Source organism: Mustelus asterias, chromosome 4, assembly GCF_964213995.1.
Source record: "Mustelus asterias chromosome 4, sMusAst1.hap1.1, whole genome shotgun sequence".
In the NCBI taxonomy this organism is placed as follows: domain Eukaryota; kingdom Metazoa; phylum Chordata; class Chondrichthyes; order Carcharhiniformes; family Triakidae; genus Mustelus; species Mustelus asterias.
Window position 1 is genome coordinate 55,491,881 of NC_135804.1, and position 17,909 is coordinate 55,509,789.

Consider the following 17,909-nt stretch of genomic DNA (forward strand, 5'->3'; position numbering starts at 1 on the left):
TGGGCCTCATCCAGCACTTCGTGCACTCACTCCCTCCACCACTGACTCATAGTAGCCGCCATTTGTACCATTTACAAGATGCACTGCAGCAACTCATTCAGGCTCCCTTAGACAACCCCTACCAAACCCATGACCACTGTCATCTAGAAGGACAAGGGCAGCAAGCACATGACCTGCAAGTTCCCCTTCAAGCAACTCACCATCCTGACATGGAACTGTAGCCCCGCTCCTTCACTGTTGCTGCTTCAAAATCCTGGAACTCCCTTTTTAACCACACTGTGAGGGTACCTACACCACATTGACTGCAGCGGTTCAAGAAGGCAGCTCACCACCACCTTCTCAAGGGCAATTAGGGATGGGCAATAAATTCTTAGCCAACGACATCCACATCCTGTGAACGAATAAAAAAAATCTTGAATGTTTCAATAAAATTGCCTCTTCAGAGAATATCGCTTCAATTTACACAGCCTCTCACCACAGGACAATCCTCTCACCCTTAGGATCAACCTAGTGAATCTTTGCTGTACTGCCTCCACTTCAAGTACATCCTTCCTTAATATAAAATCAAAATTGCACACAATATTCCAGGTATGATCTCCCCAAAGTCCTGTACAACTGTAGCATCCTTCTTCTTGCACTCGAATCCCCTTAATAAAGGCCAACATACTGTGCCTTCACTCTTTATGTTTTTGTACAGGAACACCAAGGGCTGAATTTTCCTGTCCCACTCGCTATGGGAAATGTAGCGGGCAGGGGCTGACCTTGCAAAGTCCGTTGACCTCGGGCGGGAATTTCTGGCCTTGGGGTGAGCACATCCGTAAAATCCCACTCCAAGCCTTGCTGAACATCAACATTTACAAGTTCCACTCTCTTAAAAAAGAATTCTGCTTTTCTGTTCTTATGACCAAAGTGAATAAGCTCATACTTCCTCATATTCCCTTTGCCACCTGGTTGCCCACTGTCTAATTTGTCTAAAACTCTTGGCAGCCTCTCCGTCCTCTTCACAGTTTGTATTCATTCCCACCAAGCCTTGATTCATCAACAAACGTAGCTACGTTTCTCTTTGTCTCTTGGCTATTTAGAGTCTGTTATCTATACCAGAGGCCCCAGAAATGATCCTTGCAGCACTCCACTAGTCACAACCTGCCAATCTGAGAATGCCCCAGTCATCCCTACTCTTTGCTTCCTGTCTGTTAACCAATCTGTCCAAGCTACCACAGATCAAATATCCTCTATCCGTACATTTGGAAACCGAAAGCATCCAAAAACTGAACATTTTTCTGATGGTTGTGCCATTCATTTTAATGTTAATAAAGCAATATGATATATTACAGGTGTGGGAAGGATGATGACTGTAGTCTGCATGGTGATTGGTGTGGGGAGGATGATGACTGAAGTCTACAGGGTGATTGGGGTGTGGGGAGGATGATGACTGTAGTCTGCAGGGCGATTGGTGTGGGGAGGATGATGACTGTAGTCTGCAGGGCGTTTGGGGTGTGGGGAGGATGATGACTGTAGTCTGCAGGGTGATTGGTATGGGGAGGATGATGACTGTAGTCTGCAGGGTGATTGGTGTGGGGAGGATGATGACTGAAGTCTGCAGGGTGATTGGTGTGGGGAGGATGATGACTGTAGTCTGCAGGGCGATTGGTGTGGGGAGGATGATGACTGTAGTCTGCAGGGCGTTTGGGGTGTGGGGAGGATGATGACTGTAGTCTGCATGGTGATTGGTGTGGGGAGGATGATGATTGTAGTCTGCAGGTTGTTTGGTGTGGGGAGGATGATGTCTGTAGTCTACAGGGTGATTGGCGTGGGGAGGGTAATGACTGTAGTCTGCAAGGTGATTGGTGTGGGGAGGATGATAACTAGTCTGGTGTGGGATTTAGTTGGTATGGAGAAGATGATGGTTATGGTTTTGAGGCAGTTTGTGGAATGAAAGAGTCCCAATTTGAAACATTTTAAGCCTTGGAAGTTGCTGAATGGAACCGTTGTTAGAAATTGAGATATAAGATGATATAGGATGGAATGACGTTATCAGTAGTATGCTAAGTGCAGGTAGTGCAAGGGGCCTTCCTCTGAGGTAAATACAAGGTAGGTGATTTGTCGTAGAGATTTTGTAACAATATCTAAATAGTTATATAGTGATGCTTGAGGTAAATCATGTGGTTTTTTTGTATGATGGCCCTGCTGCTCTGAGTGAGATTCCAGATAAAATACTTTGAAGAGAATTTGAAAAATCTATAGGACAGGTGTCAGGGTAAATTATAAACACCACAGGTATTCTGAAACCCTTGCTGAAGCCAATGTAATGTTGCTTGGGCCACTTTTAGTGTTGACAGGTTTGCAGTTCAGTTGGATACTTGGGCTGGAATTTTACCAGCACGCACACCCGAGGCTCGTAAGATCGTGCCTGAGGCCAACGGAGAATGCCGTTCTGTGAGCCTCACCTGCCCCGATTTCAGGGCGGGCGTGCCTGTAAAGTCAGGGCCTTGGCCTTGGCTTTGGTTTCTGTAAAGAAAGGCTAATTTGAACTGGAATGAATTTTGGAGAAAGCATAACTGTTTAGCAAAGCAAGGTGATATCGAAATAAAGAGAGGGAAATTAGGGCAGAGTTTGTACAAGATTAATATTGAGAAATATTTAATTAGAAACAGAAAAGAAAATAGGAAGAATTTATGTTTGTCTTAGAATGTTTCTGAAGCATCCAATTTAAATTGCTTTGTAGTTCAGGAGGTGAATACGCTGACCATTTTGAAGAAAGCAACAATGTGAATTAGCAGATTATCTATTTTTGGCATATTGACTAAGGGAAGAATTTGGCAAAGGGACCACGATGGAGACTCCCTGCTCCGTTTGAATTACAGCCATGGGGATTTGAATATCCATCATTTGAACCAGCAGATTGAGTTCTGGTTGAACATCTCATTTGAAGGGCAGTACTTTCAACACTGTAGCAGTCCCTCGGTGCTGCACTGAAGTCCAGCCTAGATCATGTGCTCAAGTCTCTGGAGTAGGATTTGAACTCACAACACTCTGGATCCAGAGGCGAGAGTGCTACCCGTTGAGCTGTGCCGATAGATAGAGTTAAAGGTGGCATATTCATGATAACAAAGCTGAAATATTAAGAAAGCAGCAAATGAAAATCAATAAACGAGTACTTGCAGCGTTCATTGTGATGTTGACAGAATAAAGTGTTTTTGCACCACTATAAAGAGTACTGCAGCTTCAAGATTATTGGGAGAGAGAGAAAATGGATAATCTGCAGCTCATAGAGACCAAGTTAAAATCAGGGTACCAAGGAATTCATTGCAGTAATATACTCCCTTGTGGACAATGTGTAACTACTCCACGAACGTGTATGAACGGGAAAAAGTTTTAAATATTCAGAATGGACAAAAAGCGGTATACAGGTTTCAAAAAAAATGTGCGTGGATGAGGAAGGATTTAACATTTACTTGAAGACTGGATCATCTTTGCTCAAGGGGAGTGTTGAATTAATTTGAATGGAAATCCATGATGTTCAGAGCAGCAATATGGGAGTTCCTATTGTAGATCAGAGCAGTAAGGGAATGGATTTGAAATTATTTGAACCTACCTGGAGAAAAGAGAGCATGGATTAATGAAGGATTTTAATGGCACTGAATCCAGTGGCAATCTTTCAAAAGGAATTGTTACTGGATATATAACATATTAATAGGAGATCAGGGAAAAAACATCTTCCAATCATTTAGTCTGAGGTGATGGAAAATTTTGAAGATTAGCAACACTGGAGCAGCAGTGGAGGGCAGGACCAAGGAATAAAACTGGAGACTAATATTTACTATCTAGTGCTGTACTACCTAATAGGAGTTGTAGATGTGGACAGTGTGATGCTTTTAGACACAGTAATTTTAGTAGAAACCCTTTACGTAGACACAATACAGGTAAATATACTTCTCGAGTGTGTATATTTACTCAACGAACATCTACCTCCAGTCAGTAACTAAGGAAGTCAAGCACTCACAAGGATGGAAAAGCACTCACACATTTTTGTCTTGTCATTTTATCACTAAATGCCCACAAAGGCTAAAGTCCAAATGCACACCTTGTGTGAAAATGAACATTTAGATTACATGCCATATAATTTTATAATTTAGTAATCAATTACAATTTGCCACATCTGGATTCCCAATTAGCCACATGTGGCTAGAAGAAGGTTAATATTGGAGACCTGGAACAAGGTTGCTAAATAATGAGATTAATAATCAATAAGATATAGGAAAAACACAAGATGCTTTAAAAAGGGTTTCAGTCAGGTGGAAGCTGATAAAAGGTGACCAGGAACCTAAAGAATAAATTCTAAAAACAAAATTTGACGAGATATTCAGAGAATAAAGAGAGATTACATGTACCTGTTTTTAGTCATTATTGGAATTGTGATAATCTTCTGTCGGCAGCATTGGTAGGAGGACTGCCAATCTGGTTTTGGGACTATTTTAGTCATTTCCTTGTAACATTTGCAATGTATTTTTCCAGGATTATCCATGAGGATGGTTTCTCTGGTGACGATGTGAAGCAGTACAAACCTGTGGTGTACAGCAACACCATTCAATCATTGGCGGCCATTGTCCGTGCCATGGATACCTTGGGCATCGAGTATGGTGACAAGGAGAGGAAGGTAAGCACGTACAAAAACATATGGGGGGGGAAGGAAGCCTGGTTATTAACTGAGTCAAGAAAACTATTCAAATTAATCTAATCGAACCAGGGCAACATCAGCATGAGGCATGCATGTGCGATAAATGTTGGCTTTGTTGATTAAATGGTCAGCACTGGAATTTACATAGTTCCTTTTCAAATCAGAAGTTGGATATTGGAATTTGCTTGTCAAACAAACAACAAAAGATTCTTGTGGCATTAGTGGAATCTCAAATACAAAATGCATTTTGGATGTAGATTGATCCTGTTCGTCCGTGTTCAGTCTGTGCTCAACTGTCCCAATGTGGCTGCTTTAAGTTTAGAATTTAAAATGGAATACACGATGTAACTCTGTATCTGTCATACTTTACTGATAATCATCAATGCTGCTAATTAGCAAGTCCAACACAAATCAATTTGAGATGCTTACAGTGGCCTCCATGTGTTATATTGAAACAAATTTGTGTTTTGTTTCCTGGAGAGCAAAGGCATTGATGATTTGTTCACATTAAAGATGCTGAGTTTGCTATCACAGTTGTGCCCAGCACTTATAATGCCCAGAGTCAGTGTATGGGTGGAATTCTCCCATTCTGAGAGTAAGTGCCGTGGTGGGGGGTGGGAATGTGGAGTGTTTTCCGCTCTGGAGGCTGGCGGGAAATGACGCCAAAACTTCCAGTCCTGATCTTATTATTTATGCACATGGGTGTTTGACATCGTATTCAGTGGCGGGTCAGGCCTAGAAGGCGCGTAGTTCGTCGTCATGTCCAGGCATCATATTGAAAAGGCGCCAACATCGCTGACCCACTATTGAAGAAAGAAGGCGGATCTCCCGATAATGAAGATGGATCTCTGTGAGTATTCCAAGACTGGAAGATAGACCTCCTGAGAAAGAAGGTGGACTTCCAGGAACATTTTTGAGGCTGGAAAATGACTCCTCTCCAGGACACCAAATCTGGAAGGTTCCCCCTGCAGATGCTCCCCCCACCCACTGCTGCGGTGTTCCGGGGTTCAGGGTTGCCAGCAGCCTCCATCCCGAACTCTGGAAGCAGCCTCCGGCATTATTCAGATGAGTCCTGAGATCCACACAGAACCCCATAGAACATTGTTCCAAACATGTTTCATGCCAATGTGTTTTCTTGCCAGTATTGTGGAAACTCCGGCGGGGGGACGGGGCGGGGTGGGGGGAGAATCGGGGGGACGGACAACTTCATAGTCATCCCATTAACAGGATACAAATGAGGTTCACTTTGGCCTCTGACAAGTTTCCTGACTTGCCATGACGGCACCAGCTGCGGATCCCATCGTAAATTCACGTTGGATGAAACCAATTTTTTGGCCTCCCGTCATATTTTCCACCCACTCCTGCCATCAAACTCGCCAGTGGGGGCTTGGGAGAATTCCGCCGTGTCTCTGCCAGATTTGAACTTTACTCCAGATTCCAATCCCAATCATTTTATGAATTGGATCACACAGCCAGCTCAGAGCAAAATGGACAACGCGTGCTGACCATCGCACTTGGAACATGTACATTACCTTTACGAAAAGAAGCTGTGTTAGACCATAAGACATAGGAGCGGAAGTAAGGCCATTCGGCCCATCGAGTCCACTCCACCATTCAATCATGGTTGATTTCAACTCCATTTACCCGCTCTCTCCCCATAGCCCTTAATTCCTCGAGAAATCAAGAATTTATCAATTTCTGTCTTGAAGACGCTCAACGTCTCGGCCTCCACAGCCCTCTGTGGCAATGAATTCCACAGACCCACCACTCTCTGGCTGAAGAAATTTCTCCTCATCTCTGTTCTAAAGTGACTCCCTTTTATTCTAAGGCTGTGCCCCCGCGTCCTAGTCTCCCCTGTTAATGGAAACAACTTCCCTACGTCCATCCTATCTAAGCCGTTCATTATCTTGTAAGTTTCTATCAGATCTCCCCTCAACCTCCTAAACTCCAATGAATATAATCCCACGATCCTCAGACGTTCATCGTATGTCAGGCCTACCATTCCTGGGATCATCCGTGTGAATCTCCGCTGGACCCGCTCCAGTGCCAGTATGTCCTTCCTGAGGTGTGGGGCCCAAAATTGCTCACAATTTGTTAATAGATTATAAACAATAGATTATAAACAGAGCATTGTGTTAATAGATTATAAACAGAGCATTGGTCCCACTGTCGCCTTCAGCTATTTTGTCATGGTCATGCATATGTGCTGTTGTATGTGTACCGAGTATGTGTACTCCCTCCAGTGGTTTGGTGATTCAAGGTTGTGATTGCACCATTTCCTCAGTGATTTTTCGATTGATGTTTGTGATAAAATTGCAGCCTCAGACTTGATACGGAGTTCATTTTGCTATTGGATTACAACTCTGGCATCATTGTTAAAGGCCTGAGCTGACTGAATTACAGACTTCTAGACCCACCCTCAATGCATCCACACAACATAACCCTCAGGCATAATATCAATCGATCCTGATGGTAGAATGTAGTAACATTTCTACTTCTGGCATCCATTCATTGTACCCATTAAATAAAAAACTGTAAAACCCATTTAGATGCAATGGATTAATACCCAGTTTGCAGACTCCTTTACTTACTTCATAGAGATATAAATTTGTAATTGCTATGGTAACATTTTTGAGATGTTAGTAGAAAGTTGACCAAAATGGAGAAGCTGCATGATCTTTCCTTATGCTGTGCAATGCAGTAGTGAAAAACAATTGTGATGGAAGAACCCAAAATCTGAAATGTACAAAGATGACCATCTTGTCTGAAGATACAGATCGTGTAGTATTTAATTCTGCCATCTGATCAGCACCCTGTGATTACTTCTGAGAAATTCCTCATAATTACTTGATTGTTTTTCAATAACCATCTCCTGGTGTAGGGGCATCTCCAGAAGCCAAGTAAGGGTTAAGGGTTTCAAAGCTAACATTGAGATATTGACAGTTGTTAAGTTAGAATCCTAATGGGAGGGGTGCATTCGAACTCCATGTAGGAATGATGAAGAGATATGGGCCGGAATTTTACTGCCTGATTTCGAGGCGGGCGAGGCTCGCAGAACGGAATTCTCCCTTGGCCTCAGACGGGATTTTACGAGTCTTGCCTGAGCAAAGTCGTAAAATCCTGGTGATGGTTTGAATTCCTCTTTTGGTCGTGAGCTATCCTTGGGAACATTTCAAATTTTACATCCAGCATAAATGACACAGAATAACTCCATCTGCTTAGAAATGGTGGGTTAAAATAGCATAGTGAACAGTTAAAGTTGCACAGTCACTGTTTATGGCATCATGTGAACCTCTTTCTTCAAGCAAGTCGATTGTAGCTTGCTTGCAATCGTCTAGTTTGTTGTAGAAGCCTTGGCTTTTAATGTTACAGAGTGCATTCCTTGTCCAACGCAATTAGACTTTAATGTATTTTGCTAAAAGCTTGCTGGAATATTCCGTTGCAAGACCATCTAACTTAGAGCATTTGTAGAATATGATAACTTTACTTGTAGCACAATGGATACTTCTTCTCCTCTGCTTTTGTCTCTCCTCCCTCCTCCTCTTACCCCCAGTGGTTTTGACTCTGTAATGGAGTATAAATCCAGGGCCAGGTTTCCTTTGCTAGCACACCAGTGGCCATGTATAGGTTTTCGCAGACAGAGTTAGCAGCCTGATCCATGATGGGTACACTCCCAGCTAAGCACAATGCTATGCTACCTGATCACACATTCGCAGGGATTATTGGTTAGTGATAAGGAGCAGGCATACTGGCCAATCTTTTTCTCCATAACCCACAGGTGCTGAGGCAGAGTTGCAGCTTTGCCTGAGATTCATCACCTTGGACTAGATATTAAATGTATGGCTGTTTAGTTTGTACAGTTTCTGTTTCAAATGACCTTAACTCAATTGTAATAGATACCCCACTGTGAAAGTTAAAGAACACGGCATATGCAGTATGATATACCTTATGGCACTGGGCATGGAAAAAGTAAATGAACTAAGGGTTAATATTAGAAAGTGCTCATCCAGGCCTGATGGGTCACAAGTATGTGTATTCTATAGCTGGTAACTCCCTTGAGTCCAGTGTGATATGATTATAGTTGTTATGTAGAGGATATTCCCTTAAGACTGTGTAATGTGATTAGAGGTGTTTTTGTAGAAGATATTTCTGTGGGTATAATTAGAAGTGTTATACAGAGGATACTCTGTGGCCAAACAACTCCCTGCTCCAGGTTCATGCAAAAGACCATTGGCAACACTTTCACAATAAACAACCTTCTTCAAGCTTCCCCTCTCCATTTACTCCATTCTCAGTTCTGACACCTGAAACAAGGAGATAATGACAACTTCCTCAAAATTGATGCTATCCACCAGCTGCCCAACCATCTGCCTATCCTGCAACATTTGTTCATCTTCACCCAGCTCTTGTCAGTTTCATCTTCCTCTGAGAAATGCTCATGCTTTTAAAATTGAAATGCCTATCAACTTTCCTGTCCTCTCAGCCTAGAACCACCCCCCTCCAAAATTCTTTTCGTCCAAACACCTTGAATCTATTGGTTCCACTCAACTCATCCACCATTCCCTGTTTCAGTTCTTTCAGTCTGGTGCTATCCATGTCCAACCCAGACTCTCTTGATCAGAGTCATCATTGACAACTTATGTGAGTGATTGTGGCATTCTGTTCCTTCTCCATCTCTCCGTGACTTGTTGTACGATTAGCCATTCCATTCTCTTCCATGATTAGTCCTCTGCAGCCCACCTCAGCAACATTGTATTCTTCTGGTTCCATTCTATGTTACTGAAATGAATTAAACATATATTCTACAATATTTCTGCTTCCAATGCCCAATCGTTCATTTCTGACATGCCCAGAAGTTCAATTCCTGGTTCTCTCCTATTCGTAATTTCTATATTGCTTCTTGCCGATACTATAAAGATATATGTCTGCCCAGAGTACCACACTGTCTCGTGTTTGATTCCATAACTGGCATTTTTATATCTGACACTTTTTGCATTGGATCCTGAATGAGCTGAAATGTTGTTCAGCTCATGTGAACAGGAGTGAAGCCATCCTGTTTGGCTTATATCAAATGATGTTGATTTTGCCTTTGTCCACTGCTGCTTGATGGAACTCAACAGTGCACCACCCAGGCCCTGTGCTTAGTCTATAGCTAAATATCCTTGCTTTCACCTCTGAAATTGTTCAGCCTAATGCTCTGACAACAGTCTCACGACTGCTGAGACTTTCAGTCATGTCTTCATCATCTTTGGCATCAACTTCAACATTCTTTGAGCCACAGTGATGAAGCTGACATACAATAGAAACCTCTGCATACTCATTACTCCTGTCCTTGCCAACCTCTGCTGATTCCCAGAATATTAATTTCAAAATCCTAGCTGCCATCTTGGTCTTACTCCTTTGAGCCTCTCCAATCTTTCCTTCAACCCCAGATTTCAGCAGATACTCTCTGCCCTGCTAAGACAAACTACTTTGTGCCCCTTAACATTCTGCTTTTCTCTCATCTCTTGTCCTGCACTTTTTCTCCTCTCCTTCAAAAACCTCCTCAAAATCCATGACCAAGTTTTTCACTCTTCTCCTCTTCCCCTGCTCTTCCCAGTTCTGAGACAGCTGAAAGGTATTATGTGATGAGTGGTGTTATGTAGAGACTATTCCCTGAAGACTGGTGTGATATGGTTAGCTACACTTCAGAGGTTATTCGCTCAGGACTGATTTATTTAGAGATGTGTACAGAAGGTATTGACTTGGAATAGAATTGATGGGGGACTAGGTTACCCTCCTGAGGCTGCCAGCTGGTAATGCCTGCATGCTAGTGGCATTGCAGTGTCCTAGGAATAGGTTACATATTTGCCCTTTGTGGTCAGTGCATCTTATGGACCTGGCTGACCAAAAGATTAGGGAGAAATTAAAAATACCATTGTTTATTAAAAGAAGTTGTAGTTCCGTACCATTTTTCTTTTTTATTCTGATGTTAAGTATAGCCTCCTTCAAATATGCCTGTACCGAGTTATATCTTCTGTGTTTGTAGCCCTTTGCATAGACTACGTGATAACACTTCTGATAAGTCTCTATTCACAGTGCTTATTGGCAGCACATCCCAGCTGAGGAAGGAGTGTGGAGAATTTAATTCTCACTTTGGGTTATTAATAACTCCTTATCTTTCCTTCTCTCGTCTAAAGAGAGCTCAAGTGTTAGTGACTCGGATTGGTTTCTAAAACTTGGACCCTTGACTGTGGTCATATGGGAATACATTCACGTAGAAATTCTGCAGAAATTTCTCAAGTCACAGTCATTTTTATTCAGTTCCTGCTGTGCCAGTCTGATTTTCATGTTTGGGCATTTAAGTTAATTTGTTTAGTTCTGATTACTTTCTATTACTCTTCAATCTATTTTTTGAAACTTGCTTCATCAAAATAACTAATTGCAAGTGATTACTTCAGCTGCCATTTTTAGAATTGTTTTAAAATTACAAAAATCCCTTTTTGAAAAAAAAGTCCTTGTTAGACAAATTTACAAAATGCAAAGTGCCATTGTACTTTTAAATGATGCAGTACCAACTCAGCCAGTCACAGATTTAACATGAGTGACGTGATGTTGAGCATGGAACTGCTGATGTTATATTGTGATTCTACCACTTTTGTAAACAGCCAGTTAAAAATCTTTTTTTTTCATTTAAAGTATACCAATATAGTTAACTATCATGGCATGACAAGATTTTCATCCAAATTGAGGAGCCATTGGATAATACGTGAACTAACAATCATTAACTGAAGGATGGTTTGGGTGCATCTCTGAGACTAGCCATATTACTGATTAGGGTAATTAATGGAGAAGGAAATAAAATGCTTTGGGTTTCTCTATCTCACTGCCTGTTTGACTACTTGTTACTTCATGTATCTCAGAATCATATGTTGGTATAAGAGGCAAACGTGAACTCACCTGATGAAACCTAACCAAAAGGTTCCAGGTTTGAAGCTGAATCTCTACTGAGCTAGCTGGACTTGGCCTAGCCAGTGCTGTTGCCTGATAAATAGTTGGTTTTAGTGCCCTTAACAAAAGGTGGGGGAATAAAATAATCTTCAAGTTTGTGCTCCTTATTGCTGTCCAGTAACTGTCTCACCTGGCCTCAAACAAACTCCCAGAGGAAATGTCCCTTCCATTATGCCCTTGCCTTCACTTGGAAAGGGCACTTTGTACAAATAGAGATTGGGCTCAGCTGTAATGACTTGATAGTCAAATAGTCTACAAAATTTACTGTCTACAGTCAAACATGCAAAAAAAAACACCCTCTTGGGCAAGGTACTGGAGGGACCCAAGTGGGGTGGAAGGAGGAATAGTGTTTATGTACAATTGCACACAAATGTAAGGCTTCAGAGGATTGGTAAAGCATTTAGGTGAATATTAACCGCTGAAGCATAATCCCATGGGTAAGCCCAGGCCTGGCAGATTAACTCGTGGAGTACCAGATGCTGTAACCAACTGTAAACGTCAAGTAATAATGGATTGTCCCACTGTACATCGACAATTCCACTAAATCTTTTACCTTAAACAAAATCAAGCAAAAGAAGTTATATCTCTAACCTGAGGAGAAACATTTTATGGTGATGTCTGAAACTAGCAGAGTGATAGAACAAATAAATCTTAAATGGGTTTCCAGGAGGAACTAACCAGGTCCCTGTCAACAAGTGAAATTTAGGTTGTTAGAAATGTGGATGGGTGGGCTGGATGAGTTGGAAATCTTCTCCCATCTGCAGCTGGTGCAAAGTTCCGAAACAATTCATTGAAGCGACCACAACCAGAGACAGTGTTATTTTGAGTTGCCGTGCCAGTCAGAAGTAAAAGAATTGTGTTTTGGGATACCATGGGTTAGTAAATTGAAAATGATCTGAGTCCCACAGGGTATCTAGGATGTCTTCAATTTCACCAATGTTTAGTACCAATAGCACTCATATCAATAGGGATTACAGAAAGAGCATAAATGGAGTTCTTTAATCTCCGCAGCATGGGTTTAAATCCACTCCAAATAGTGAAGCTCAAAAGAGTGGAGTGGGACACTCCCCCTTTGACTCTGGATTTGAAGTGGATTTGACTTCAACTTGATCTGGATTAACTGGTTTTGAATGATATATTGAGGTAATTGGGATCATGTTCTCATCTCCCCATTGACTGTCACAGATTCTGAGGGAATACCTGCCTTGTTTTATTACAGCTCCCAGCAAATGTCTGCTTAAGCTTGGATTTTGGCATCTTGCTTGGGTAAGGTAGAGTAAGACTTACATTGCAACTCATCCATGGACATTAATTCTAAAGATTATTATTTGCTTGATTACATCAATATAGCTAGAAAAAATTGTCAAGACAGTATTGAGGAGAAAAGTCTGGGAACAGTGACACATTCAGATAGACAGTCACCCAGGTCCGGTTGAGAGCAGAAGGCCCAGGCGACAGTGAGACAAGATAGTTTCTCCCACTCCTCTGCCTCACTCAATAGATATCACACAAGCTTCCGGTGCAGTTAGGAAGTAAAGATATGAGCGCTCTTATTCAATTTTCTTGCATTGGTGGCATTTCTGTATCCTTTCTGAGCACAAATAATTCCATAGCAATTGTTTATTAGCTTATCACATCAATTTATCTATGCTTGACCTTAATAAACACCTCACAATCTGCAGTTCACTTGGGTGCTACTAATGTGCAGAATGATAGTTGCATTAAAAGTTATGGTAACCGTGTAGGTGTATGAATTCACAACCCTCACACCAATGCTGCGCTCTTGTGAAAGAGTTGATGGTTTGGGTTAAAACAATTTTTCAGGGCAGGGAATAAGGCTTTGAACAGTCCAATGAATGGTAGAAGAGATGCGATTTCAAAATTGGAACAGATATAGGCCATTCAACCTGTTCCACCAGTCAGTTAGATCATGCCTCATCTGCCATGAAGCTCCTCTTAACTCAGACTGGATGTTCAGGGACTCTGCTCGTTTCTGGGAGAAGGGGGCTAGAATGTGCTCAGTGTGCACTACAAGCAGCCAGTAACACTTGAGGCAAAAGCCAGCTCCCTTGGTGGAGATTTCCACTCTGTGTTTAACTGAAGTCCACACCAGCCTGTTAAATACAGTGTCAGGTCAGATCTACCGGAGAAGCTGGTTAACGCCAGTGTTTTTGACTATCTACAGATTCTTGTACGGTTTTAATTTGCGATGGAACAAATTTTAACATGAGCCAGTTCCAGCTCAAAGGGCTCATTAATGAGTCACGGGCTTGACACCAGTTGATTCAAGTCAATTGAAAGTCAGTGAACACTATGGAATTGGAAATTAGACCAGAGTATAGAATTTCCCTTTCTGATACCCCCTCTCATTCAGTTGCTCCCAAAATCTGGGACTCCGATTTGCAAACAGACACAAATGCCCGTTTAGTTTGTGCTCCCTGAGTCACTCGAGTTAGTCTTAGTGACTTTCTTCAACAAGGATCTTGGATCAAAAACCAACAGGCAGAAAAATGAAGCGCCTGAATGCTGTGCTCTGTCCAGGGTACTGAAAAGTCACTTTACTCCAGCAGTTAATAATCAGTCACATAAGGTTTTGTCATCACTGTGATGCAGACTTGAAATACATCTTACAGTTAAGAATGGGCCAATTTAGGTTGTCTCCTCTAGCAAAAGATTGTTTGAAAAAAATTGCATATTTAGGTTTAGATATTCAGTATGGGTTCCTAAGAAGAAGCTGATTTGGAGGAGTCATAGCTGAGAAGCTGTTTGTGTGCCTGCAGTCTTGAAACATAAACAGCCTCATTAATCATAGTAAAGAGTGTATTCAGCTGAGAGCTACCTTATATACTGACCCCATATTTATAATAGGAATTTAAGGATATTACAACAAATCAAGTGCATGGCAATCAGAAAAGTCTGCATTTCTTGTAATGCGGTAAGAATTGCATTTATATAGCACCTTTCACAACTCCGGGACATGCCAACACCAGTGAAGAACCTATTGAATTGTAGTAGCAGCTGTCATGTAGGAAATATGATGGTCAGTTTGCACATGGCCACCTGAAAGGGTAGGTGCTGCCTTATCCACAAGATGGCACCTCTGACAGTGGAATGTTCGCCTGGACATTGTGTTCAAGTATCTGGAGAGGGACCTGAACCTTCAGCCTGCAAGGTGAGAGTGCTACCACCAGCTGTGCTAACTATAGTGATGGTTTATCAGTAGGAAATGGATATTTAGTGGTACAGAGGCTTTTGTTATTTGAGCTGGGATCTCCAATGCCGTTCAGTTTACTGATAAACAATGTAAGTGGCAAACACTGGTTAACACAAGGTACCCGTTTACTTTTGGTGAATCTCTCCACTCTTCCCACATCCACCTTGTATTAATGAACACTTGACAAACCAAACAAATTGACACACAATCTGATGGCAAGTTGTGTAATTAGCCTCTAGGCAGGCTACCAGAGCAGCTTCCAATGATTTGCTTGATAACTTTCCCATCCTCCCTATTGGGAAGCTGCTGTTCCTCATTCACTACTTCCCCGAGATGGCACTGTCTAGATCAGTAACTCTCTGCAAGGAGCTGGGTTAATTTAGGATCTCATTAGTGACAGAAAATTAGTGGCATAAATCAGGCAAACTGTGTCACACACATGAGCAGGCATTTTCATATTGTGACCTCTCTGATCCCAAGTGAATGTAAGAGCAAGTGTATCTTCTGAGACCGTAACCATATGCTATGTACCAGGATTATCCAGGCACCATTTCACTCACCTGATGCGTGCAAATATGTACACACCCATTCTTGCATCATTATGGTCCTTTTGCTACTGCTGAGTTAGCCTTGAAACCTGGACTGGAATGTTTTCCCTGACCACCTTACTGCCATTAATTTACATTATTGCCTTGGGCCTCCGAATTGTCTGGGCTGTAGTCGTTGCTGGTTCAAAAACTGCCACAGGTGAATTAATAAAATCTCAGCATTAATAGACCAGCTCTTTTTACATTGACCAATCCTGATTTTAGGAACTGAAAGTATACTTTTTGATTGTGAGAAACCAAGTGGAGTGCTATGGGTTTAAAAAAAAAGACAAGCATGCTCGATCAATAATTGAAATGGTTAATGGAACCGCTGGATACACTGAAGGCACATTGTTCAGAAGCATGTGCAGGGATGAGCTCATCTATTGTTTTCTTCAGGGGCACAGAGCAAGCACTGAGCTCTCCTGTAAACTCCAATGGAGTGGTCATCCTTCAGATCTAATTATAGATGAGCAAAAAACTGAAGAATCACATTTGAAAACATCCCAACCCTCTGGTCGACAGCATCCCTGTTTGTTTTTTTGCGTGCAACGTGATATAATCTCCGGAGTTTAGTTTGCGTTAACCCTGAGGATGACACTCGTTTATTAGCTTTGCTCCTGGGCGCTGTTTCCAGCCAGTGCACAGCCCCAGTGAGTCAACTGGAGATTGCAATACATCTCACTGCTCATGTAGTGTGATTTCGGAGGATTAGAACAGTGCTGTCAGATTTTACTTGGGATATTGTTGGGGAGGGCATATTCCTCATTCCTCCCCTTGTGAATACTCTAATCTTGTAGTAATTTACTGAGAACTTTGTATCAATTATAATTTTGTCAAGTTGCTAATTATGGATGAATTCATCGTACCTTTTGCCAGTTATTGTAACTGCGCCAGAAGTCAGATTATATTTAAAGTGACTGCTGCAGTAGTGTGAATTGGCAGACTAGATTAAAGTATTGCCAAATATTGTGCCTACCCCACAGCAAAGCTTGGGATGCCAAGAAGATGGTTCATTATTTTTATACAAAATTGTAATGAGTTCAATTATTAGATTAGTTTGATTCAAAAATGCAGCGTGAAATAGTCACATTTACAGATCCTACCGAACTATCAGGAGCAATGGAATCCGAAGAGAGAGTTCAGTGTACAAAACGAGTTGGACAAGGTACACCAGTGGGCAGAGCAATGGTGAATGAAGTTCAATGCAGATGGTGTAAAGTATTATGCAGAGTAAAGAGAAATAAGCAACATTTGTACTTAATGAATCCTGTTGAGCCAGCTAAAGAGGAAGTTGAAAGAGACCTGGATATTATTTTTCACTTTGATGTGGTAAACCAGTGGAGTGGATTGTCCAGCAGTTATAGAACCCACCTGACTTTTCATTTCCATTGGAGAAATGTGGGATTTTCACCTTAAGAAGTTTAACAACACCAGGTTAAAGTCCAACAGGTTTATTTGGTAGCAAAAGCCACACAAGCTTTCGGAGCTCTTAGCCCCTTCTTCAGGTGAGTGGGAATTCTGTTCACAAACAGAATTCCCACTCACCTGAAGAAGGGGCTAAGAGCTCCGAAAGCTTGTGTGGCTTTTGCTACCAAATAAACCTGTTGGACTTTAACCTGGTGTTGTTAAACTTCTTACTGTGTTTACCCCAGTCCAACGCCGGCATCTCCACATCAGGATTTTCACCTGACAGGGAAAGTTTTTTTTAAGTCAACAAGATGATGAAGGGAATGGGAAAGACCAATCCAGAAAATTTGTTTAAATTCTAGTAGAATAGTGACACGGTGAGGGTCATTTTCGAAGTGATAACAGGAAATAGTTCAGCACTCTGAATAAACTTCCAGATGGAGCAGTGGGGGGTAAAAATCCTGGAATTGTTTGAAAAGTTGGATGTTGAAATGGTGGGAGAGCAGGGCAAGAACCATGAGGATGTTTCCAGATGGTTAATCTTAAGGCAGCTTCACTCTTGTCACCCCTAGTTAACCAAAGAAGGGAACAGATTGGCTGAAGTGACTTTGTTTCTGTACATACGGAGCTCAGTGCCAGGGGCCCCTCTGGGAAGCTCCATTGGGGGTGGGTGAGAGGGAGTGGGGGTGTTGCCCTCATGCATGCTGATGGGAATTCCCTTATCCATTGAGGGGGGGAGTGGATTTTATGTATCACACATCAGGGTGATCTCTGCCGGCAGTATTAGGCCATACCCATGACAGGGGCCATGCTACGCGATTTCTACTGTGCAGAGTGCTGCTGAATGTGTCGAGAAAAGTCGGCTGTGCAGCCAGCGAGCTGCATGTAGGTTTACTCACCTCAGTCAGCACTCTGCAAATACTGGAAAATTCCACCATTACCTTGAAGATTTCAATGTGCCTCTAAGGTTTAAGTCACAGTGACATAGAAGTTCCCTTTGAACTTCTTAATTCAGACATTGTGGACCTGA

General features: G+C 42.0%; 1 protein-coding gene across 3 annotated transcripts in view; it reads left to right on the plus strand.

Annotated features, from left to right (window-relative positions):
- Positions 1-17,909, plus strand: part of gnao1b (guanine nucleotide binding protein (G protein), alpha activating activity polypeptide O, b) — a 243,352-nt gene that overhangs the window by 80,868 nt on the left and 144,575 nt on the right. For all 3 annotated transcript variants that reach the window (XM_078211065.1, XM_078211066.1, XM_078211063.1), the window contains exon 3: positions 4,516-4,657. In XM_078211065.1, coding sequence (XP_078067191.1) covers positions 4,516-4,657 — 142 coding nt within the window. The remainder of the gene's footprint in view (positions 1-4,515; positions 4,658-17,909) is intronic.